This window comes from Nomascus leucogenys, chromosome 18, assembly GCF_006542625.1.
Source record: "Nomascus leucogenys isolate Asia chromosome 18, Asia_NLE_v1, whole genome shotgun sequence".
NCBI classification, from domain to species: Eukaryota; Metazoa; Chordata; class Mammalia; order Primates; family Hylobatidae; genus Nomascus; species Nomascus leucogenys.
In genome coordinates, this window is record NC_044398.1 from 42,565,442 (window position 1) to 42,591,285 (window position 25,844).

Sequence of the window (25,844 nt, forward strand, 5' to 3'; positions counted from 1 at the left end):
ACACCTGTAATCCCAGCACTTTGGGAGGCTGAGGCTAGCGGATCACAAGGTCAGGAGTTCGAAAGAAGCCTGGCCAACATGGTGAAACCCCGTCTCTACTAAAAACACAAAAAATAACTGGGCTTGGTGGTGGGTGTCTGTAATCCCAGCTATTCAGGAGGCTGAGGCAGGAGAATCACTTGAACCCAGGAGGTGGAGGTTACAGTCAGGCAAGATTGCACTATCGCACTCCAGCCTGGGCAACAAGGTAAGATTTGGTCTCAAAAAAAAAAAAAAATTTCAACAATAAGGCACCATAATGCCTTCAAAAACCTAGGTAACATTATATCTGAATTTTAAAAATCATAACAAAGCTAAGAGGGTGCCAGGCTAGTAATTAAAGAGAAATCACTGTGCTGCTTACTGGTTTTCAAATGTTTCTTTAATCTTGTTGCACTTAAGAAATTAAATCTCATACCTCTCTTACCCAAGTTCTATCTGTTATTAAAAATAGAAGCGGCCTGGGCGCGGTGGCTCACGCCTGTAATCCCAGCACTTTGGGAGGCCAAGGCAGGTGGATCACTTGAGGTCAGGAGTTCATGACCAGCCTGGCCAACATGGTGAAACCCCATCTCCACTAAGAATACAAAAATTAGCCAGGCACGGTGGCATGAGCCTGTAATCCCAGCTACTCGAGAGGCGAAGGCAGGAGAATCGCTTGAACCCAGGAGGTGGAGGTTGCAGTGAGCCAAGATCACGCCACTGCACTCCAGCCTGAGCAACAGAGAGAGACTCAGTCTCCATAAAATATAATAATAATTTTTTTAAAAGCAACTTTTATACTTTTTTTTTTTAAAGAGAGTGGTATCATTCACACTTTTATATTTTCTTATGCAGAGAACATTTTGGCAGATAGTACAGGAAGAGACTTGATCTTCACTTATAATAATTAATGTGTTTCTTATAGCTTAGCATTTTAATGAACACCATTGGAAAACAGGTTTTACTATTGTAGAGTCTGGCTTTTTAACAAAATATGAATACATATTTTCATATTAAAATAAATGAAATCTTACATTTTTGTTTTTGAGAGTTGAAATTCTGTTTTTCCTCTGTTAAAAATCTTTACACCCGATATACCAAAAATATCAATTGTGAACAAACATCACTTGATTTTTTTTTGTTTTTTTTCAATTTTTTTTGGTGGGGGAGACAAAGTCTCACTCTGTCACCCAGGCTGGAGTGTAGTGATGCGATTTTGGCTCACTGCAACTTCTGCCTCCGAGGTTCAAGCAATTCTCCTGCCTCAGCCTCCCGAGTAGCTGGGACTACAGGCGTGCACCACCACACCCAGCTAATTTTTTTGTATTTTTAGTAGACATGGGGTTTCGCCATGTTGCTCAGGCTGGTCTCAAACTCTTGGGCTCTGGCAATCAACCCATCTTGGCCTCCCAAAGTTCTGGGATTACAGGTATCAGCCACCACACTCAGCCACTTTATATTTAACTCTAAAAACTGGGTTTAAATCCTGCGTCTGCCACTTTTTAACTATAATTTATCTGGCATTTATTTTTCACATCTATACAATTATAATAATAACCTCTACCTGTAAGACTGATTTAAGCACTAAAGGAGATAATTCATGTCAAACAGGTACCTTATTACTCTAACACAGTGCTCAACAGTAGCCACTTACTTTTATCACTCAATTAAGTCCAATTTACAAACATCTGAATATTCAACAACAAAATAACAGCAAAACACTACCATACTCTCCACAACATATACCAACCGTAAGTTGTAAAACTATGAGAAAACAAACGAATAAACTTACAGAAAATGCTTAATGCAAAAAAAGTTATCTCATTAACAAGAATTAAGATAAACTAAAGGGAGGCTGGGCACGGTGGCTCACACCTGTAATACTAGCACTTTTTTTGAGACAGTTTCGCTCTTATTGCCCAGGCTTGAGTGCAACGGCATGATCTCTGCTCACTGCAACCTCTGCCTCCCGGGTTCAAGCAATTCTCCTGCCTCAGCCTCCTGAGTAGCTGGGATTACAGGCATGTGCCACCACACCGGCTAATTTTGTATTTTTAGTAGAGACAGGCTTTCTCCGTTTTGGTCAGGCTGGTCTCGAACTCCCGACCTCAGGTGATCCGCCCACCTCGGCCTCCCAAAGTGCTGGGATTACAGGCCTGAGCCACTGCGCCGGGCCAATTCCATCACTATTGAGGACAGGAGTTCAAGACCAGCCTTGTCAATATGGCAAAACCCCCATCTCTACTAAAAATACAAAAATTAGCCAGGTATGGATGGTGGCACATGCCTGTAATCCCAGCTACTTGGGAGGCTGAGGCACGAGAATCACTTGAACCTGGAAGGCAGAGGTTGCAGTGAGCCGAGATTGCGCCACTGCACTCCAGTCTGGGCAACAGGGTGAGACTCTCCGTCTCAAAATAAAATAAAATAAAGATAAACAAAAGAGAACGCTTACATTTTAATTTCACTCTAAAGAATATAAAAACTGGTCAGGCACAGTGGCTCACACCTGTAATCCCAGCACTTTGGGAGGCCAAGGCGGGCAGATCACAAGGTCAGGAGATCAAGACCATCCTGACTAACACGGTGAAACCCCGTCTCTACTAAAAATACAAAAAATCAGCCAGGCATGGTAATCCCAACTACTCGGGAGGCTGAGGCAGGAAAATTGCTTGAACCCATGAGGCGGAGGTTGCAGTGAGCCCAGATCGCACCACTGCACTCCAGCCTGGGCGACATAGCAAGACTCCATCTCAAAAAAAATAAAGAAAATAAAAATTAAAAAGAAAATTAAAAAAAAAAGAATATAGGCTTGGTGCGGTGGCTCACGCCTGTAATCCCAGCACTAATAGGAGGCTGAGGCGGGCGGATCACAAGGTCAGGAGATCGAGACCACTCTAGCTAACACGGTGAAACCCCATCTCTACTAAAAATACAAAAAAATTAGCCGGGCATGGTGGCGGGCGCCTGTAGTCCCAGCTACTCAGGAGGCTGAGGCAGGATAATCACTTGAACCCAGGAGGCAGAGGTTGCAGTGAGCTGAGATCGTGCCACTGCACTCCAGCCTGGGTGACAGAGCGAGCCCCCGTCTCAAAAAAAAAGAAAAAAAGAATATAAGAACTGAGTCTTAACACTTGACACCTACAAAAAATTTTCAGTACTCATGAAAGTATTCTTAGCTAACATACTCCAACTTTTAAGATATTTTACTTATATTTGTCTGATGAAACAGGCTGGTGACATTATAGGTACCAATTTTCAGAAGAAGCAAAGAAATTTACACCATGTATATAAGTGGCTTATCCGAGAACTGGAATCTCCTCAGCCTGTGCCCTGGATTCAGCCTAAATCAGTCTTTCATCAATACTTATTGACTTTCTACTACAGGCAAACTAATTTAACACTCAGAAAACAAAGATGCATAATTGATATAGCCTATCTTAAAAGGACTTTGAATTTCCTACAATACAAGGCAGAATGGTGACTGGTTAATTCTGATCGAAGAGGCTAAGAAAAACTTCATAAAGGAAATGAGATTTGAGTTGAGCCATAAAGAATGAACATAATTTTATTACAAGAGGATTAGAAGAAGGGGACTTAAGACTAAGAGAAGACAATAAGCTACAGTGTGAGGTACTTTGGAGGAACAACGAATACACTTCTGTGGCTAGGGATGAACAAGTAATAGACCTCCTTACTTCAGACCAGGTAGATCCCGGACACTGGCTCCTATTTCCTCTGCTTCGGGGTACGGCTTCTCCACCAGTTCCAAAGGGCCCCAGATGGTTTTGTTATAACTCAAAAATGATTTTCTTACTGAAAAAAAGAACACATAATGCACACAATGTCAACATATAAAACTGTAGTAACTTATTTTTAAATATTTAGTTTCAACATTTCTAACTTAACATACAATTATTCAGAGACCTTTCCTCTTTTATCCACTACATATCCCTGTGGATCTGGAGCCTGTGCAAGTAGGATCCTGTTGCCCATCCTGCTATTGTTTTCCACATGATAAAAAGACACAGTGACCATTCTTTCTTATCAAATATGCAGTTAGGTAATTAAAGTGAAAAATGACTGCATGCATTCATTCTCTACCAGTACCAAAATAAAGGCTGGTGGCCCTAGCTGATTGACCTTTATAAGTTTATTAAACAAACCAAGCATAAATAAAAAGTTATTTTATTTTTTATAATGCCCTTTTTTTTTTTAGTAAATAGAGATGGCGTTTCGCTATGTTGACCAGGCTGGTCTTGAACTCTTGGCTTCAAGCATTCCTCCCATCTTGGCCTCCCAAAGTGCTGGGATTACAGGCATGAACCACCACGCCCGGCCTAAGAAGTTATTTTAATTTTAAATATGAAAAATTGTGAATTTCCTTTTCCTTGTATTTTATTCTGAGATTTGGTCAATATAAAACCATGAAATTGCCATACATTTCTTTGTTATTACTGACCAGATCTCCTGCAAATACAGGGTGCCTATCATATACACCACCCAAGGACACCCAAGATAGGCAATTTTTCCCAGGGGGAGAAAATCACACACACAAAGTAGCTTTATAATGATTCACCCAGATAAGTCTATAACTGCTTGGACATGGTTCAACATATGTTGTGAAGTAAAGGAAATACAGTCTAAAAATAGTTTAAAATTTAACTATTTTGGCCATAATTTGGCAAACTCCATTTCAGCAGTATTGGGGAAAATCAAGATGCACTCCTGGGTGACAGAGTGACACCCCCATCTCACAAAAAAAAAAGAGGAGCATGGTTAAATAAATTATGCCATATACATACCATAAAATATCGCACAGTTATTAATTCTGATATAGACATCTATGTAAATGGAAAGATCTCCAAGCCGTATCATTTTTTTTTTTTTTTTGAGACAGAGTCTCACTCTGTCTCCCAGACTGGAGTGCAGTGGCATGATCTCAGCTCACTGCAACATCTGCCTCCCAGGTTCAAACAATTCTCCTGCCTCAGCCTCCCAAGTAGCTGGGACTACAGGCATGCAGCACCACGCCCAGCTAATTTTTGTATTTTTAGTAGAGACAGGGTTTCACTATGTTGTCCAGGCTGATCTCGAACTCTGGACCTCAAGTGATCCGTTGGCCTCAGCCTCCAAAGTCCCGAGATTACAGACATGAGCCATTGCACCCAGCCACTTTTTTTTTTTTAAAAGAAGGAAGTCACAGAATAATGCTAATAGCATGATTACAATTAGAGTAAAAGAAAAAAAAACAGAAAAGGGATAAGAGAATATCTAATTCTCCCGTTTTCCTTCTTTTGAGACAGAGTCTCACTCTGTCGCCCCTGGCTGGAATCCAGTGGCACGATCTCAGCTCACTGCAACCTCCGCCTCCCAGGTTCAAACGATTCTCCTGCCTCAGCCTCCTGAGTAGCTGGGATTACAGGTGAACAGCACCAGCCTGGCTAATTTTTGTATTTTTAGTAGAGATGGGTTTTCACCACACTGGCCAGGTTGGTCTTGAACTCCTGACCTCAAAGTGACCCACCCGCCTCAGCCTCCCAAAGTGCTGGGATTACAGGTGCCCAATTTCCTTTAGAGAGATTAATAGAAGAGAATGAATAAAAACCATGTTTTGCTCTGTGTACTTCTCTGTTGTTTGATTCATGTACAAAAAGAGTATCTTTCGCTAGTATTTATATATTTTAAGAAATTGCTTTAAGTCTTTAAAGAAAAAGAAATGAGTATGCTAATAACATCACATAGGATTTCTCAAATTTTGATGTCAAGGCTTCCTTCTAGTTTTGAAGTACTTTTTATTAAAACAAAGTTTAGGTAAATCTTTGAATCTTCACTTTTTTTTTTTTTTTTGAGACAGGGTCTCTCTCTGTTGCCCAGGCTAGAGTACAGTGGTACAATCAGAGCTCACTGAAGCCTCGACCTCCTCAGGCTCAGGTGATCCTCCCACTTCAGCCTCCCGAACAGCTGGGACCACAGGCATATGCTGGTATTACAGGCATTAAGCCACCGTGTCTGGCCAGTCAAGCTTCTTTTACTCTATAATAGTCACTCTAGTGTACAACTCTTACATAGCCCTCTACATAGATACTCATCATATGAACTAGAGGCCAAAACTGTGAACAATTATTATAAGTAAAAGCACAGTTATTATGCAGTAAGTATTTTAAAATTAAATATAAAACAAACATTTTATATGTAACAATAATTCAATATGTACTGAGAGTAGAATACAATATCTGCTGTTATCATCTTCAGGGATGGCTCACATTTCTACAATAACTCCATCCAGAAGATATTTCTACATACGTTCGTGTATATATCTAGGAGGTTTCTATTTCAACAATCCACTATTTCAATGCAGTTGTTCAACAGGGTTCGAACTATTAATATGAGCTCATAGCAGTATCACCAGCTTTAAAATATAAATCTATAATTGTCCTAGAAAACAGAAAATAGGTCAGATTATGTAAGTTTAAAAAATTTTTAAATCAAATATTCTGTTTACAAAACATTAACAATTAAGCATTTTCTGAAGACCATTATTAGACCATTATTAGAAAACATAAAGTCGTAAGACATTTTCTCCCAAAATCAATCCACTCAATATTTTTTAGTGCACAGTAATGTAATTATGGCCTCAAAAAATAACCCATTCTCAAGGGCACTTGAAAAACGGAAATTCTAAAATGAAATAATTTTTTAAAATCTCATGATACCTTTAAGACCGTGTTTCAGGCAATGTTCCATAACAACAAAGAATTGCTGCAAGGGGGGATAGTCAGAATCCAAAGTGCGGCCAAAGCTCAGAGCAGATTCAATGAGTCCTTTGATACTCAGCTTAGCCATGTTTAACAAGTTTGCTCTCTCTACAGCTGTGGGGTCTTTTGTAGCTGAAAACACAAGAAAGGAATCCAACATCATTTCTAAGACATGACAATGAAAAATACACAAACCCTTCCCTTCCCCTATAAAAACCAACAGTAGTTTGCTGTTCCTTGGTTGACAAATTCTCCCCAGCTAAACCACACCCTTGATTAACTTCTCTTTATGTCTCTCACATATACTGTAAAAAATTTCCAGCCAGGCGCGGTGGCTCACGCCTGTAATCCCAGCACTTTGGGAGGCCGAGGCGGGTGGATCACGAGGTCAAGAGATTGAGACCATCCTGGCCAACATGGTGAAACGCCGTCTCTACTAAAAATACAAAAATTAGCTGGGCCTGGTGGTGCGTGGCTGTAGTCCCAGCTACTCGGGAGGCTGAAGCAGGAGAGTCACTTGAACCCAGGAGGCGGAGGTTGCAGTGAGCTGAGATCGCGCCACTGCACTCCAACCTGGTGACAGAGCAAGACTCCGTCTCACAAAAAAAAAAAAAAAAAGAAGAAAGAAAAAAAAGAAAAAAGAAAATTTCCATGACCACTCCAGCCAAAGTTTATGAATTATTCTCAAGATCCTGCAAATCTGCCATTCTCCTGTATTTAACTTTCCTGGTACCTCTTCATAGAGAATGAGTTTTTTAAAATGATCTTCTGTGGAGATAAATTTGGGGTGAGAGACAACAGGTTTAAGGGCCTCATGCAAAAGGTGGATAGCAGGTACCGTCTTAGGATGAATTCCAAGGCAAAAGTGTTCAGAATAAACTGGCAATAAAATAAAAGGTAGTTAAAATTCTAGGATTCCAGTGTCATCCACAACAAACATGACAGGTAAAATACACTGACAAGTAAGGGGACACAGAAGAAGCCGTCCAATTCTTTCAGTCTACTCTCTTTCTGTCTGGCTTCTTCATTCTGACTGTAGTTCTGTATTGCATGACTGCTTTATTTTCAAAGAGAAAATGAAAGCAGAGACCAGTTTTACATTAATGTTCCTCACCCATCCACACAGTTGAGGATGCCCACAGCGCCAGTCTGAATACCAAGTTAATAGATGCACATTCTAAAAGGCCTGATTTTTAATTGATGTTTTTAAGACACAGTATCATCAAGCAAGATATTTTCAATTCACAAAAATATTGTCCTCCTTCCCACAAATTTTATTCTCAGTTTACTTAGAAATTCAGACGCTTTCCCATCTTCTCATCACTGTTGTGACTGGTGAATACCTTCAACAAACACAGATAACAAAACTAAGGTGTGGAAAAACGAAGCACTTAGTATAACATTTCGTAATCTCTGACAAATTTACAAGTAATCAATGTGCCCGTTTTTCCTTCACTGAACAACAACAACAAAAAACCCAGAGTCTCCAATGATCTAGTATTCTAGCTCTGCTTTCTAGATAGCTAGGCATGAAGCCTTACACTGAATCCTAAGCAATCTAAAATGAAAACAGCCACAACTGCTATGGCCAAACTGCCTGGTGGAAAAAATGTCCACACACGACATTCCTTCAAATCTGCATTGTGGTCTGACTCCCACTATTTTTCGGGAGTGAAACCACTTGATGTTTCATAATCCGTGGCAACTCTCATTTTTAACACAGCCCATCATAATTCCTAACGTGCGATGCGACAACCACACAAAGGGTGTTTTGCAGCTGCTGGGAGGCAGATCGGTGCTGGGCACCGGCAGTTCCCACGCCGAGGGGCGTTCACACCGCGGCCACGCCCTGGCTGCGCTCCAGGACTCCTCCGGCCCGGACGCGACCCCCAAACCCGGCCGCAGGCGCGCGAGGAGTCCCAGGGCCAGTGCCCGCACCTTGCCGGGGCCTAGAGCCCCTTCCCTGCCTCTCTTCCTGCCCCCTCCCCCCAGCAAGGGTGCCCAGAGGCCTGGGGCCCCCCAGGACCATCGCGGCGGGCTCATCCAGGCTCCTGCGCGTCAGCATTCCCCGTCTCCCGCCCTCGGCGTCAGGCACCCAGGCCAAAACCTGAGATGCGTCTTCCCTCCGCCACCCCCAAACCTGAAAAGTCGTCGCCCCTCCCCGCCTGCTCCCCGACCCCGGAGTGACACCCTGCCTGGCCCTGTCCTCGCTCCTGGACGCCGTGGCACCTCGAGCCCTCGGCCACTGTGCCTCAGAACCCGGGCGGGAACGGGCCGGAATAAGGGAGGGGGTGCGTTGCCATGACGACCCCGGGAGCCCCCGAGTCCCAGGCAGTCCCCGCCCATCCTGGGTTCGGGCCCCAGTTCCGACTGGCGGCCTCGGCGTCTCCCACAGCTCCCAGTCCACCCCGCCTGGCCGCGGCCCTCAGCCCGGGACTGAGGGCCGAGCATTCGGTCTCGGCCCGCTCGCCTTACCCATGGCGGCGGCGGCGGCGGCTGTGCGGTCTCGGGCGGAGGCTCCTTCGGCCTGGCCAGCAGCTTCCTCCAGGCGCCCGGCGGCCACCACCGCATCTGCAGCCAGGCCCGCTGCGGCCCACAGCGCCCCCGGCGGCGGGAGGGCTCCCAGGCGGCCCCAGGGGGAGCGGCGCCTCGGGTGGGGCGGGGACCCGCGGAGCCTGCGGCGGGCGGGAGAGCAAGCCCGCGGTCTCTAAGCCTCCTCGCATCCGCTGGGACCGCGAGGAGAAAGAAAGGAACGTGAAGGAGACCACATGTGTGAGGAGCCAGAGTGCTGGGCCCTCGGTCCCGTGTCCCGGGGGCTTCGCCGGAGCGCGAAGGCCGGATTTCAAGGGGCAGTCGGCCACACGCAAACGTTGCTTCCACCGGCCTGGTGAGGCCTGATCTAACACGCCTGACTACTGCCCATTCACCTTCACAAACACAAAGGGGACCAAAAGAATTTAGAAAATCTGAAGCAATTAACAGTAGGCAGAAACCTACTAAAACTAGTTAGTCCCAAATTACGACTTTTTTTTGTTTTTTGGGGATTTTTTTTTGAGATGGAGTCTCGCTCTGTCACCAGGCTGGAGTGCAGTGGCGTGATCTCGGCACACTGCAAACTCTGCCTCCCGGGTTCAAGGGATTCTCCTGCCTCAGCCTCCTGAGTAGCTGGGATGACAGGCGCGCGCCACTCCACCCGGCTAATTTTTGTATTTTTAGTAAAGACGGGGGTTTCACCATGTTGGCCAGGATGGTCACCATGTTGGCCAGGATCTCTTGACCTGGTGATCCGCCCATCTCGGTCTCCCAAAGTGCTAGGATTACAGGCCTGAGCCACAGAGCCCGCCCTAAAGCAATTTGATAAAGCTCATTACAAAAAGCTAAAGTGAAAAAAGAAAGAAAACAATTCAAAAATATTTCATTATGTGCCACAGCAATATCCACACAAGCACTAAAATTCAGACCTCGGCTGGGTATAGTGACTCATGCCTGTAATCCCAGCACTTTGAGAGGCTGCTCTGGATAGATCACGAGGTCAGGAGTTCGCGACCAGCCTGACCAACATGGTGAAACTCCGTCTGTACTAAAAATACAAAATTTAGGCAGACATGGTGGCACGCACTTGTAGTCCCAGCTACTCGGGAGGCCAAGGCGGGCGGATCACCTGGTCAGAAGTTCGAGACCAGTCTGGCTAACATGGTGAAACCTCATCTCTACTAAAAATACAAAAATTAGCCGGGTGTGGTGGCGTGTGCCTGTAATCCCAAGATTCCGTCTCAAAAAAAAAAAAAAAAAAAAGTCAGACTTCATCCCTGGATCCATCTTGGTTCACATTTCCCAGGATTATGAGCCCTAGTCACTGTAAGGGCCAGTAGTGACTCAAGTGGAATTAGATAGGCATATCCTATTAGCTAGAAGAGATTTTTTATTTTTTCAGACAGAGTCTCACTCTGTCACTCATGCTGGAGTGCAGTGGCACGATCTCAGCTCACTGCAACCTCTGCCTCCCAGGCTCAACTGATCCTCCCACCTCAGCCTTCCTAGTAGCTGGGACCACAGGTGCTCATCACCACACCCAGCTAATTTTTTGTATTTTTGTGCTTTTTAATTTTTTAAAAAAAGTTACATATATATGACATATATCTTATGATCCCAGTTTTAGTTTATCAATAAATACAGCAATATGAAGATATATATATCTATACATATATATATATACATAGTTAGAAAAATAAATGCATAAGTAAGAGACTGAGTAAAGTACATGAAAATGTTAATAGTTATGATGTGTGGGCGGGGGCACTGTGATTACTTTTTCCCCTAAACTATTGTGTGTGTGTGTGTGTTTGTTTGTTTAGGCTTTTATTTTAGGTTTGAGGGTACATGTGAAGGTTGGTTGCATAGGTGAACTCATGTCATGGGGGTTTGCTGCACAGATTATTTCATCACCCAGTTAAGTCCAGTATCCAGTGGTTATCTTTTCTGCTCCTCTCCCTCCTCCCATCCTCCACCTTCAAGTAGACCCCAGTGTCTGTTGTTCCTTTTTTTTTCTTTTTCTTTTTTTTTTAAGACAGGGTTTCACCATGTTGGCCAGGATGGTCTCGAACACCTCAGCTCAAGTGATCCACCCGCCTCAGCCTCTCAAAGTGTTGGGATTACAGGCATGAGCAACCGCACCTGGCCTTGCTTTTCCCTTCTTTGTGTTCATGAGTTATCATTTAGCTACCATTAATTTTTATTTTACTTTTTGTAGAGATGGGGTCTCACTATGTTGCCCAGGCTGGTCTCAAACTCCTGGCCTCTAGTGATCCTCCTGACTCAACCTTCCAAAGTGCTGGGATTATAGGCATAAGCCACTGTACCCAGGCTACAAGTCATCTTTTTCATGAGCAATATGGTCCACTGAATCCAAGTGGACCAGCTTGTCACATCATGCCACAGAGCTTTCAGCCATAGCCTTAGCTGGCTCAAGACATGATTTTCTTACAATGACAATTGTAATGCTTCTGAACATTTGTATAGCACCTGGAAAATGTTACCATGCTGGGGGGTAAAGGAGATACACATAATGGCCAGGAAAATTGCAGAATTCCTAATCAGAAAACGTGGGTTCTGGCAATGACTTGCCATGGGTCATATGCTAACACAGACTATCTATGATAGGTTCTCTATAGGGTTTAATTCAATTGAGAAAATATCCATGAAAAATATTGATAAATATTAAAGTATCCTACTAATTACAACTGCTGCTTTAAAAAAGCAGTAAACAGGCCGGGTGCAGTGGCCCATGCCTGTAATCCCAGCACTTTGGGAGGCCAAGGTGGGAGGATCACCTGGTCAGGAGTTCGAGACCAGTCTGGCTAACATGGTGAAACCTCGTCTCTACTAAAAATAAATACAAAAATTAGCCAGGCGTGGTGGTGCGTGGGTGTAATCCCAGCTACCTGGAAGGCTGAGGCAGGAGAATCGCTGGAACCCGGGAGGCAGAGGCTACAGTGATCCAAGATCTCACCACTGCACTCCAGCCTGGGCAACAAAGCGAGACTCCGTCTCAAAAAAAAAAAAAAAAAAGCAGTAAACAGCCAGATGTGGTAACTCGTGCCTGTAATCCAAGTACTTTCAGAGGCTGAGGAAGAAGGATTGCGTGAGGCCTGAAGTTCCAGACTAGCCTGGCCAACATAGCAAGACCCTGTTTCTAAAAACAAATTTTTTTTAGTTACCTGGGCGTAGTGGTGTGCACCAGTAGTCCTAGCTACTCAGGAGACTGTGATAGAAGGACCACTTGAGGCCAGGAATTTGAGGTTGCAGTGAGCTAAGATCCTGCCATGCACTCTAGCCTGGCCAACAGAGACTCCATCTCTTAAAAAAAAAAAAAATAAAAGCAATAAATGCTATGAAGCTCCATATAGGTACTGTTACAGTACTGTATAAAGATGAAGATAATTCTTTTGGCTGGGAGAAAAATCAGAAAAGGTTTTTTGGAGAAGGTGGCATCTTAAAGTCTTTCTAAGTGGGCAGAGATGCCTAAATGGTGATGGAGGAACAGACAAATCTAGAAAGCAGATCAAATGGGAAACAGAATAGGCATGCACAGGAACAGCAAAAATAGTTTCGTATGGTTACAACAAATACACAAAGACGCCATTAAAGAATAATCACTATTACAAAACATGGGTTCCGACCTACTAGTGGGACCTGAAAGCAATTTTAACAGGTTGCAGTTAGCTTTGCTTTTATTTATTTTTTTTTTTTTTTTTTTTTTTTTTTTTTTTTTTTTTTTTTTTTTTTTTTTTTTTTTTTTTTTTTTTTTTTTTTTTTTTTTTTTTTTTTTTTTTTTTTTTTTTTTATTTTATTTTATTTGAGACAGAGTCTTGCTCTGTCACCCAGGCTGGAGTGCAATGGCATGATCTTGGCTCACTGCAACCTCCACCTCCACCTGCTTGAATTGGGTTCGAGCGATTCTTGTGCCTCAGCTTCCCGAGTAGCTGGGATTACAGGCGTGCACCACCATGCCCAGCTAACTTTTCTATTTTTAGTAGAGACGGGGTTTTACCATGTTGGCCAGGCTGGTCTCGAACTCCTGACCTCAAGTGATCCACCCACCTCAACCTCGCAAAGTGCTGGTATTACAGGCATGAGCCACCGTGCCCGGCCACACTTTGTTTTTAATGGAATAGGGTGGAACAAATCAGGGTATATCACATACAGAAAGGGTAAATATTGTTTTATGACAGTATTGTTTCAGATGCATATTCATACACAAATCTACATTGAGTCATGATGTAAAACGGATTTCTTATTGTGGGTGTGGTAATTTTGGTTTAAATACTAGCCTAGATCATCATAGACCAAACTATGTAATTAGTAAAGGATGAAATTACAAATAAATTTCATTTTTTGGCCAGGCACGGTGGCTCATGCTTGTAATCCCAGCACCTTGGGAGGCCGAGGTGGGCGGATCATGAAGTCAGAAGTTCGAGATCAGCCTGGCCGACACAGTGAAACGCCGACTCTACTAAAAATACAAAAATTAGCTGGGCGTGGTGGCAGGTGCCTGTAATCCCAGCTACTCGGGAGTCTGAGGCAGGAGAATCGCTTGAACCTGGGAGGTGGAGGTTGCAATGAGCTGAGATTTTGCCACTGCACTCCAGCCTGGGCAACAGAGCTAGACTCCATCTCAAAAAAAAAAAAAAAAAAAAAAAAAAACAGAAATTTCATTTTCTAAAATATGTAGTGTTTGAAATTCTTACTAAAATAATGTACTGCTCTGTAATTAGAGGGGGAAAATGTTTTGGTTTTTTTTTTTTTTTTTGAGACGGAGTTTTGCTCTTGTTGCCCAGGCTGGAGTGCAATGGCGCGATCTCGGCTCACTACAACCTCCGCCTCCCGGGTTCAAGTGATTCTCCTAGCTCAGCCTACCTAGTAGCTGGGATTACAGGCGCCCGCCACCACATCTGGCTAATTTTTGTATTTTTAGTAGAGATGGGGTTTCACCATGTTGGCCAGGCTGGTCTTGAACTCCTGACCTCAGTTGATCCACCCGCCTCGGCCTCCCAAAGTGCTGGGATTACAGGCATAAGCCACCGTGCCCAGGCCAAAAATGTTTTAAAGAAAGAAAAATTATGCCAAGATATTTAAGCTCAGAAAACTGTGAGATGATGTCATTTATAGAAATAGGGATCACAGGAGGAAGGCATTAAATGAAGATGGAAATTTCCAATTTCTTTGTACTAAGTCTAAAATGTTCACAGAATATTCTGAAGGCATTGGCTGGAAGGCAGCTATATAACTATAACTTGGAAGACAGGGTGTAGTACAAGTTGAGTAAATAGCCACATGGGTGATGGGTGAAGCCAGTGACTGTCCAAGGAGAAAGAAGAGGACCAAACCAGACTTGGAGCTCTGGGGAAAACCTGCCATTAGACAGCCAGGAATAGGGAGAAAAGAAAGGAATCAGAGACAGCAGGAAGAGGGAAGTCAGGGGGAAGGGGACAGGAACTCTGAACTGATTCAGGAGAGGAGCCACTGGAACAGCCACATTGTCTTCGCATCGTGGCTTTATACTTTTTTTTGTTTGTTTTTTTTGAGATGGAGTCTTGCTCTTGTCACCCAGGCTGGAGTGCAGTGGCGCAATCTCAGCTCACTGCAACCTCTGCCTCCCAGGTTCAAGCGATTCTCCTGCCTCAGCCTCCTGAGTAGCTGGGATTACAAGTGCCGGCCACCACACCCGGCTAATCTTTTTGTATTATTAATAGAGACAGGGTTTCACCATGTTGGCCAGGCTGGTCTCGAGCTCCTGACCTCAGGTGATCCACCTGCCTCAGCCTCCCAAAGTGCTGGGAATACAGGCGTGAGCCACCATGCCCAGCTTCCTAACTCTTTTAAACAATTAAATGGCTAGACTCTTATCACCAAGACAGATCCAAAAAAAAAAAAAGGAAACACAGAACACATCCCCAGGTTCTCTTCTATGGAGCTTTACTTTTCGGGCCATACGAACCTGTAATGAAGCAAAAGGACTTTCTTATTCATTTCATTCCCAGGAACTGAAATTACCATCAGATTCCTTCCTGATTTATACTCTCATTATATCTAACCAATATTTAAGTTTCATCACAGCAACCTTTCCCGTTTGTCCTATCTAATCTATAACCCCTCTCCATGATCAAGCCCATCCTGTGTGCCCTTCATAAATCTCTTTATAATATCAATGCTGCTTGGTTTCAGCTTTCTAGCATGATCAATACTTCATTTGTCACTATTAGAAAACATGCGGCCAGGCACGGTGGCTCATGCCTGTAATCCCAGCACTTTGGGAGGCCAAGGTGGGTGGATCACGAGGTCAGGAGATCGAGACCATCCTGGCTAACATGGTGAAACTCCGTCTCTACTAAAAATACAAAAAAAAAAAAAATTAGCTAGGCGTGGTGGCGGGTGCCTGTAGTCCCAGCTACTTGGGAGGCTGAGGCAGGAAAATGGCGTGAACGCAGGAGGCGGAGCTTGCAGTGAGCCGAGATCGCACCACTGCACTCCAGCCTGGGCGACTCTGTTTCAAAAAAAAAAAAAAAAAAAAAACATTCTGGATAACCCTGAGTTTAATTATTATTCAGTATTAATAATAATTGACACAGTAAGATCCATTAGTAGAAAAATTTTATTAAATAAAAAACTTCAAGTAATAATTTAAAAAAACACATGAGGTAGAAATAAAAATTTTAACATATTTAACATTCATTAAAAAAAACCCTCAAGAGAAATGGAAGATTTCTAACCCCCAGAAGAATCTGTTACCCAAAGAATCTTTTAACCTTTGTTAAAATCTGTTACTTTATATATATATATAATATAATCACTTTGAGACAATTTTGTTTTACAAAACATCTTTACACAAAAAAGGAAAACTGAGTGATACCCCCAAACATAGGGGCATATGAACATATGTGAAAATAGGAATCAACTTTTTAAATTTATTATCAATTCAGAAAACAAAATTTGTTGCAAAAGATGATGTAAGAATTATTTTCTTTTATATCAAAATCTACTCTAAAATACTGACTACTGAAAACAAAAAAGGGGGATAGTAAGGGAGGATAGAAAATTAACAGTCCTTCCTTCCTTCCTTCCTTCCAACTCACTCCCTCCCTCCCTCCTCCGTCCGTCCCTCCTCCCTCCCTCCCTCCCTCCCTCCCTTCCTTCCTTCCTTCCTTCCTTCTCCTTTCTTTTACCTCTGTGGCCCCGGCTGGAATCTAGTCGGCTCACTGCAGACCCCCTGCCTCCGGCTCCCGTGATTCTCCTGCCCTGGCCTGCGGGCTGCCTGGGATTGCTGGCGCGTGCCACCACCACTGCCTGCTTTTTCTCCTTTGCCTGGAGGCGCGGTTTCGCCATGTTGGCCAGGCTGGTCTGCAGCTCCTGACCCCGAGTGCTCTGCCCGCCTCGGCCTCCCGAGGTGCTGGGACTGCAGACAGAGTCTCGCTCACTCGGTGCGGTGCTCGGTGTTGCCTGGGCTGGAGTGCGGTGGCGTGGTCTTGGCTTGCTGCAGCCTCCGCCTCCCAGCCGCCTGCCTTGGCCTCCCAGGATGCTGAGATTGCAGCCCCTGCCGGGGCCGCCGCCCCGTCTGGGAGGTGGGAAGCCTCTCTGCCCGGCCGCCCCGTCTGGGAAGTGAGGAGCGCCTCTGCCCGGCCACCCATCGTCTGGGAAGTGAGGAGCGCCTCTGCCCGGCCACCCATCGTCTGGGAAGTGAGGAGCGCCTCTGCCCGGCCAACCCATCTGGGAAGTGAGGAGCGCCTCTGCCCGGCCGCCCCGTCTGGGAAGTGAGGAGCGCCTCTGCCCGGCCACCCATCCTCTGGGAAGTGAGGAGTGCCTCTGCCTGGCTACCCATCGTCTGGGAAGTGAGGAGCACTTCTGCCCGGCCACCCATCGTCTGGGAAGTGAGGAGCACTTCTGCCCGGCCACCCATCGTCTGGGAAGTGAGGAGCGCCTCTGCCCGGCCACCCATCGTCTGGGAAGTGAGGAGCGCCTCTACCCGGCCACCCATCATCTGGGAAGTGAGGAGCGCCTCTGCCCGGCCGCCCCGTCTGGGAAGAAGTGAGGAGCACCTCTGCCCGGCCGCCCCGTCTGGGAAGAAGTGAGGAGTGCCTCTGCCCGGCCGCCCCGTCTGGGAAGTGAGGAGCGCCTCAGCCCGGCCGCCCCGTCTGGGAAGTGAAGAGCGCCTCTGCCCGGCCACCCATCATCTGGGAAGTGAGGAGCGTCTCTGCCCGGCCGCCACCCCGTCTGGGAAGTGAGGAGCGTCTCTGCCCGGCTGCCCCGTCTGGGATGTGGGGAGCACCTCTGCCCGACGGCCCCGTCTGGGAAGAAGTGAGGAGGGCCTCTGCCCGGCTGCCCCGTCTGGGAAGTGAGGAGCGCCTCTGCCCGGCTGCCCCGTCTGGGATGTGGGGAGCGCCTCTGCCCGACGGCCCTGTCTGGGAGGTCTACCACAGAGGCCAGAAACAATGTGGGGGCTGGACGTGGTGGCTCACGCCTGTGGTCCCGGCACTCTGGGAGGCCGAGGCGGGTTGATCACTTCAGGCTAGGAGTTTGAGACCAGCCTGGCCAACATGGCGAAACATATGAAAAATACAACAGACAAACCAACCAACCAACCCAGCGACAACAAAACATACTGGAGTCATACTCTAATTTTTTCTATTTTCCTCCCTTTCTGATCCTTTATCCCACTTTCTTTTTCTTCCTCTTCCTTCTCCTTCTTCTTTGTCAAATAGAGGATTGAGTTATTATCATTGATCCATACAAAGTCCCTCTCTCATTCATTTTCTTTAATTCCCACTTCCCATTTCTATTCCCCGTCTTCCCATGTGCAACCTTCCTAATATGTTTGATACGCATCTTTTTGTTTGTATGTATTTTTAGAAAATGTTTATTGTTTTGTGTGCAAAAAAATAAATTAAAAAAAGTGAAAAAAAAGAAAATTAACAGGAAGTAATCAATTCAAGTTTAGAGTGAAAACACATCTGATAGCAGAAAAAATCCTAGCAAAATGGGCTTTGGATTAGGGACCTCAAAATACAGAAAAGAATCATACTTACGTTATCATCATCACAAGACTGTGCTTAAATGATGAAAACAAATCAAATCCCTTTATTCAGTCTTTCAAATAAAGTTCTTACAATGATATCTACAAAATCAAATTAGTCCTGAAATGTCTGACTTAAAAGTTTAAAGCTCAAAGTCAACAGTTAATCCATCTTCAAAGCTGGTAAAAATCTATCAAACTCTTTCTCTAGGTCAGGCAAAAATGCATGTATAGAACCCATAAATTTAGATTTTTCACAGTTTTCGGTACACCTGTGCTTAAAAACATAAATACTGCATTAAATTTTGTATGGTGATAGAATTTCTGTATAAGCACTAGCTAGAGGAGATACTGCCCTAGTATGAAAAGGCAAGGGAAATAGTGTTTTATTCTCTTTGAAAGTCAACCAATATGTGGCAAAGACTTTCATGTTCTCTTGATGGAAGATCAATGATGTAAAATAAATTAAGGAAGAAATATTTAGCACAATATGGAATGGCATAAATTTATGATGTTATTATTTAACATTTTGTAATTTGACTTACAGGACCACACACAAAAAAATAAGGATCTTTATGGCATTCAATGAATAATTATGCCCCTAAGCAGTAAGAGTTATTTATCTTTTTTTTTTTTTTTTTGAGATGGAGTTTCGCTCTTGTTGCCCAGGTTGGAGTGCAATGGTGCGATCTCGGCTCATCGCAACCTCTGCCTCCCGGGTTCAAGCGATTCTCCTGCCTCAGCCTCCCGAGTAGCTGGGATTACAGGCATGCGCCACCATGCCCGTCTAATTTTGTATTTTTAGTAGAGACAGGGTTTCTCCATGTTGGTCAGGCTGGTCTCGAACTCCCAACCTCAGGTAATCCACCTTTCTCAGCCTCCCAAAGTGCTGGGATTACAAGTGTGAGCCACCGCGCCCGGCCTCAGAGTTATATATCTTAGCCTACTTCATACCTTCATAAGAAGTATGAAGTTCTTATGAAGCCTAAGAACTTCACACACTGTTTTTTTTTTGTTTTGTTTGTTTTGTTTTTTGAGACGGAGTCTCGCTCTGCCACCAGGTTAAATCTCGGCTCACTGCAACCTCCGCCTCCCAGGTGCAAGTGATTCTCCTGCCTCAGCATCCTGAGTAGCTGGGACTACAGGCGCACGTCACCATGCCCAGCTAATTTTTGTATTTTTAGTAGAGATGGGGTTTCACCATGTTAGCCAGGATGGTCTCAATCTCAACCTCGCGATCCACCTGCTTCGGCCTCCCAAAGTGCTAGGATTACAGGCATGAGCCACCGGGCCCAGCCCATACACATTTTTAAAAAACGATTTATCTTAAGGCCAGGTGCAGTGGCTCACCTCCTATTAAAATTTTTAAAAAATTAGCCAGGCATGGTGGTACGTACCTGTGGTCTCAGATACTCAGAAAGGTAAGGTGGGAGGACTATTTGAGTCCAAGAGGTCAAGATTGCAGTGAGTAGTGATCCCGCCACTACACTCCAGCCTGAGTGAAGTTAGGCACCACTTCTTGGGGAAAAAAAGAAGGCTGAATGTGGTGGCTGACACCTGTAGTCCCAGCACTTTGGGAGGAGGCAAGTGAATCACTTGAGCCCAGGTGTTCAAAACCAGCCTGGGCAACATAGTGAAACCCTGTCTTTACAAAAAAATACAAAAATTAGCTGGGCATGGTGGCATGCACCTGTGGGCCCAGCTACTGGGGAGGCTGAGGTAGGAAGGTCACTTTAGCCTGGGAGATTGAGGGTGCAGTGAGCTCTGATCATATCACTGCACTGCAGCCTGGTTGACAAAGCAAGGCCCTGTATTTAAAATAAATGATACTCCATTTGAATCTAATCAATTGTTCTGGATTAAAAAAAGGTTATAGGCTGGGGGCCATGGCTCACGTCTGTAATCACAGCACTTTGGGAGGCCTAGGTGGGAGGATCGCATGAGCCCAGGAGTTCAAGACCAGCTTACGCAACATAGTGAGAGCTTTAATTTAAACAAGTAAATAAATACTCACAACAGTGCAATCAAATGTGACCATATACAGAAGAAGAAGGGTATTAATTTTTCTGAGTTTAAATGATTAAGCAGCTTCTCCAAAGGAGGATAGCAGTTTAGTGAGGGCACACACCCCAGAAGAATCAGTTTATGTTTGGCTCCGGTTATAGCAACATTAAGACATTGCCAATCTTTCAAGAGTTCACCAACCTGTAAGAAATATAATTTTCACTTCCCAGATGGGGCGGCCAGGCAGAAGCGCTCCTCACTTCCCAGAGGGGGCGGCCAGGCAGAGGCGCTCCTCACTTCTTCCCAGACGGGGCGGCCGGGCAGAGACGCTCCTCACTTCCCAGACGGGGTGGCGGCCGGGCAGAGGCGCTCCTCACTTCCCAGATGAGAGGTGGCCGGGCAGAGGCGCTCCTCACTTCCCAGACGATAGGTGGCCGGGCAGAGGCGCTCCTCACTTCCCAGACGATGGGTGGCCGGGCAGAAGTGCTCACTTCCCAGATGACGGGTGGCCAGGCAGAGGCGCTCCTCACTTCCCAGACGATGGGTGGCCGGGCAGAGGCGCTCCTCACTTCCCAGACGGGGCGGCCGGGCAGAGGCGCTCCTCACTTCCCAGACGGGCGGCCGGGCCGAGGCGCTCCTCACTTCCCAGACGATGGGTGGCCGGGCAGAGGCGCTCCTCACTTCCCAGACAATATGTTTGATACGCATCTTTTTGTTTGTATGTATTTTTAGAAAATGTTTATTGTTTTTGTGTGCAAAAAAAAATTAATAAAAAAAGAAATATAATTTTCAATTATTCAAGTTCAAAAGAATGGTTAAATATATTACAACACATCCCTACGCAATGGACACCTGTGCAAATTTAAGACTAGAATGGGGCCAGGTGTAGTGGCTCATGCCTGTAATCCCAGTAATTTGGGAGGCCAAGGCAGGTGGATCACTGGAGACCAGAAGTTCAAGACCAGCCCGTGCAACACAGTGAGATCCGATCTCTACAAAATACACAAAAATAAGCCAGGCGTGGTGGTGTGCACCTATGGTCCCAGCTACTCAGGAGGCTGAGATGAAAGGATCACTGAGCCAGGGCTGCTTGAGCCCAGGAAGTCAAGGATGCAGTGAGCCATAACCATGCCTCCATACTCCGACCTGGGTGACAAAGGGAAACTCTCTCTCTCAAAAAAAAGGGAGACTATCTGAGGTAAGAACTGAGTAGATGAGGGATGGAGTACAAAGGAAACCTTTTATTATGTATATTTTAAAACCATATGGATGTATTATACAGTTGAGAAAAATGAACTAAGGAGAGGTAAAAATAAGAAAACAAACAAAAAAACTATTTGGGAGGACAAGGTGGGAGGATTGCTAGAGCTCAGGAGTTGCCCACAAGCCTGGGCAACATGGCTGTCTACAAAAAATACAAAACTTAACTGGGTATGGTGGCACACGCCTGTAATCCCAGCTACTCAGGAGGCTGAGATGGGAGAATCACTGAGCCAGGGAGGTGGATATTACAGTGAGTCAAGACTGTGTCATTGCACTCCAGTCTGGGTATCAGAGCCAGATCTCATCTCCCCAAAAAAAAAAAAAAAAAAAATAACAAACCTGAATTGTCTATAAATTTGAAAGTATACAAGGAAGATTTTATATTAAACAGGCCTCAATTACAACAGCCAAGAGGTGGAAGCAACCATTCCATCTGACAGATACATGGATAAATGAAATGTGGTATATAGAGACAATGGAATATTATTCAGTCTTAAAAAGGAAGGAAATTCTGTCGCATACTACAACAGGATGAACTAGCTGGCTAAGTGAAATAAGGTAGTCAAAAAAGATAAATGCTGTACAATTCTACTCATATGAGGTACTTAGATTAGTCAAATTCAGAGATAGAATGTAGAATGGTGGTTACAGGTGCTGGGGAAGAAGAAAATGGGTGGTTAATCACGAATACAGAGTTTTAGATTTGAAAATGAAAAAGTTCCAGAGATCTGTTGAACAACAGTATGAATGTACTCAACACTAATTAAACCGTACACCTAAAAATGGTAAGATGGGCTGGGCGCGGTGGCTCACGCCTGGAATCCCAGCACTTTGGGAGGCCGAGGCAGACGGATCATCCGAGGTCAGGAGTTCAAGACCAGCCTGGACAACATGGTGAAACCCCGTCTCTAAAAAAGTACAAAAATTAGCTGGGCAAGATGGCAGATGCCTGTAATCCCAGCTACTCAGGAGGCTGAGACGGAAGAGTCACTTGAACCTGGGAGGCGAAGATTGCAGTGAGCTGAGATCTCACTACTGCACTCCAGCCTGGGCAACAAGAGGAAATGCCATCTCAAAAAAAAAAAAAAGTAAGATGTATGTTTTATGTGTTCTTTTAAACCACAATTTTATTTTCTTAAAAAAAAAAAAAAAACAAAACAGAATACATCTGCAGAACGTGCAGTTTTGTTACATAGGTATACATGTGCCATGGCAGTTTGCTGCACCTGTTGACCCATCCGCTAAGTTCTCACCCCTCACCCCCAACCCCCTAAAGGCCATGGTGTATGTTGTTCCCCTCTTTGTGTCCACATGTTCTCAATGTTAAACCACAATTTTTTCTTTTTTTTTTTCTGAGACAGAGTCTTGCTCTGTCACCCAGGCTGGAGTCAATGGTGCGATCTCGGCTCACTGCAACCTCCACCTTCTGGGTTCAAGCAATTCTCCTGCCTCAGCCTCCCAAGTAGCTGGGATTACAGGCGCCTGCCACCATGCCAGGCTAATTTTTGTATTTTTAGTAGAGACAGGGTTTCGCCATGTTGGCCAGGCTGGTCTCAAACTCCTGACCTCAGGTGATCCACCTGCCTCGGCCTCCCAGGGGGCTGGGATTACAGTTGTGAGCCACCGCGCCCAGCCCTTCCCCAAATGAATCAGTAGCAAACACAATTAACTCACAGTTCCATCCTTATTACTTCTAACAAAAGATACCAGGACAATACTTTTGTCCCTTCCTTGGTATTTATCTACTGTATTAACTTCGACCATCCCAGTAGAAGAACGTGCCAATAAATTATTGATGATCTTTAATTACTGCCTGTACGGTGCAATAATACCAATATCAGAGGGATTGCATCCAGCCTAAATAGAAAAAGACACAATTTAAACGAAAGAAATCCTGATTAAGTCAAAGTTTTCTGAATTTAATAATTAAATGTTTACATTATGTGCCCAACTGATGTTTATAACAGACTTTCCTATCTCAAAGACTGAATACGATTACTGAATTTGCTCTATATCTGTCCATATTTCCCACGATGAAATAATTCCTTAGACATTGCTCCCTTAATTTTTAGTTTCATGAGAACGTAACAGATTATATGCCACTAAAACAGTGCACACACACACACAGTACAAAGAAATACATTTCACCTTCTATTTCTTTCACAGAAAAATTTCCAATTCCTAATCACTACAACATAGTATTGTCTCAATTAGAATTAGCTGACATTACAAAAAGTTATTATCGTAAATGAAAACTCCAAATGTCATTATAAAATATTACATGTCTTAGATACATTTTCTCAAAATAAAAACAATGGGGCTTCAATCCCCCCCTTACCTTAATAAATGAGAGTTAATGCCAGATCGTAAGTGTCTTACAGTCTAATATTCTATTATTCTGCACTTTAATATTTGTTAGCCTTGAAAATTCTAAATTACCTCAACAAAAATGGAGGTTAGGAAAACTATGAGTTTGGCTTCTGTTACATTGTTCACACCACCTTTTTCAACTTGTTCTGGCGCTGGAACCTAAGTGGAAAAATACACAACCTGCTGATAATACAGTCTCTAAAGAGTACTATAAGTACGCAAGTGGCCATAAAGACTATACTACCAATTTGGAGATGAAAAATAGCTTTGTCTAAAAGATGAAGGTGAAAGAATCAACAAAAACGAATGATATTAATATTAGTCACTTTCAGAAGGCCACGCAGAGGCCACCTATCTTAAACATGCTACGATTGAGGCTAAAATACCTACGAAAGCTGATCACACACTGAGCTTCACATACTTTGTTATCCCCCATTTTACAGGAATCAAAGGCAGAAAAGAATAAGTAAATTTCCCAAGGCCTCACAATAAACTGTGGCACTACTATTTGAACTTAGGGTGGCCGGGTACGGTGGCTCAGCACTTTAGGAGGCCGAGGCAGGCAGATCACAAGGTCAGGAGTTCGAGACCAGCCTGGCCAACACGGTGAAACCCCATCTCTACCAAAAACACAAAAATTTGGGTGTGGTGTGCGTGCCTGTAATCTTAGCTACTCAGGAGGATGAGGAAGGAGAATTGCTTGAATCTGGGAGTCGGAGGTTGCAGTGAGCTGACACAGTGCCATTGCACTCCAGCCTGAGAGTCAGAGTAAGACTCCGTCTCAGAATCAAACAAACAAACAAACTTAGATCTGGGTCGTATATCTGTGCTCTTCCATTTTCTTGTCCCCTTTTATACAAATAACGGAGCAGATAAAACTGCTGCCCTACCTCCTGATACATCTCTTCAAAGACTACTTTCCTCCTACATCATCCCTAAGCAACCTTGATTTTTTTTTTTTTTTTTTTTTTTTTTTTTTTTTTTTTTTGAGACACCAGGAGATTGCACCACTGCACTCCAGCCTGGGAGACAGAGCAAGACTCCATCTTAAAAAAACAAAAACAAAAACAAAAAAGTCATTGTGCAGATTTCTGTTTAATGACCGGTTTGTAAAAAGGTCTTCATGTGCATATGTGGGGGAGGGAGGTTATGAGAAACCTCCGTACTTTCCACATAATTTTGCTATGAACCTAAAAGTGCTCTAAAAAAATAAAGCCTTTTATTTTTTTGAGATGGAGTTTCACTCTGTCACCCAGGCTGGAGTGCAGTGGCACAATCTCGGCTCACCGCAACCTCCGCCTCCCAGGTTCAAGCGATTCCCCTGCCTCAGCCTCCCAGGTAGCTGGGACTACAGGCGCACCACCACACCCAGTTAAGTTTTGCATTTTTAGTAGAGACAGGGTTTCACCATGTTGGTCAGGCTGGTCTCGAACTCCTGACCCCAGGTGATCCACCCCCATCGGCCTCCCAAAGTGCTGGGATTACAGGTGTGAGCCACTCTGCCCAGGTTTAAAGTCTGTTTTTTAAAAAGTCTTTAAAAGGACATCAATTTATTATACCCACTGTCCATTTGTAAACCCAGACCTTTGATAGTATCAGTGCCATTTCCTTTTCTAGGAAATAGAATTATACCCTTGAGTTCACTTTGTGGCTTTCCTTCTTCAAAAGTCAATTTTGACATCTACTGACCTCCAGAATAAACCTCCTCCAAAAAATATTGGGCCTATAGAAAGAAAGACTATTTTGGGCCAGGTGCAGTGGCTCACACCTATAATCCCAGCACTCTAGGAGGCTGAAGCAGGTTGATCATTTGAAGCCAGGAGTTCAAGACCAGCCTGGCCAACATGGTGAAACCCTGTCTC

The 25,844-nt window shown here is 44.4% G+C and overlaps 1 protein-coding gene and 1 pseudogene across 1 annotated transcript in view; both read right to left on the reverse strand.

Annotated features, from left to right (window-relative positions):
* Positions 1–15,270, reverse strand: part of LOC100582370 (RUN and FYVE domain-containing protein 2-like) — a 124,849-nt gene extending 109,579 nt beyond the window's left edge. The window contains exons 1-4 of the mRNA XM_030797763.1: positions 15,259–15,270; positions 9,255–9,486; positions 6,738–6,911; positions 3,720–3,837 (exon numbers count right to left, since the gene is read on the reverse strand). Coding sequence (XP_030653623.1) covers positions 3,720–3,837; positions 6,738–6,911; positions 9,255–9,486; positions 15,259–15,270 — 536 coding nt within the window. The remainder of the gene's footprint in view (positions 1–3,719; positions 3,838–6,737; positions 6,912–9,254; positions 9,487–15,258) is intronic.
* Positions 15,271–18,731: 3,461 nt separating this feature from the next.
* LOC115831154 overlaps positions 18,732–25,844 on the reverse strand; it is a 70,512-nt pseudogene continuing 63,399 nt past the window's right edge.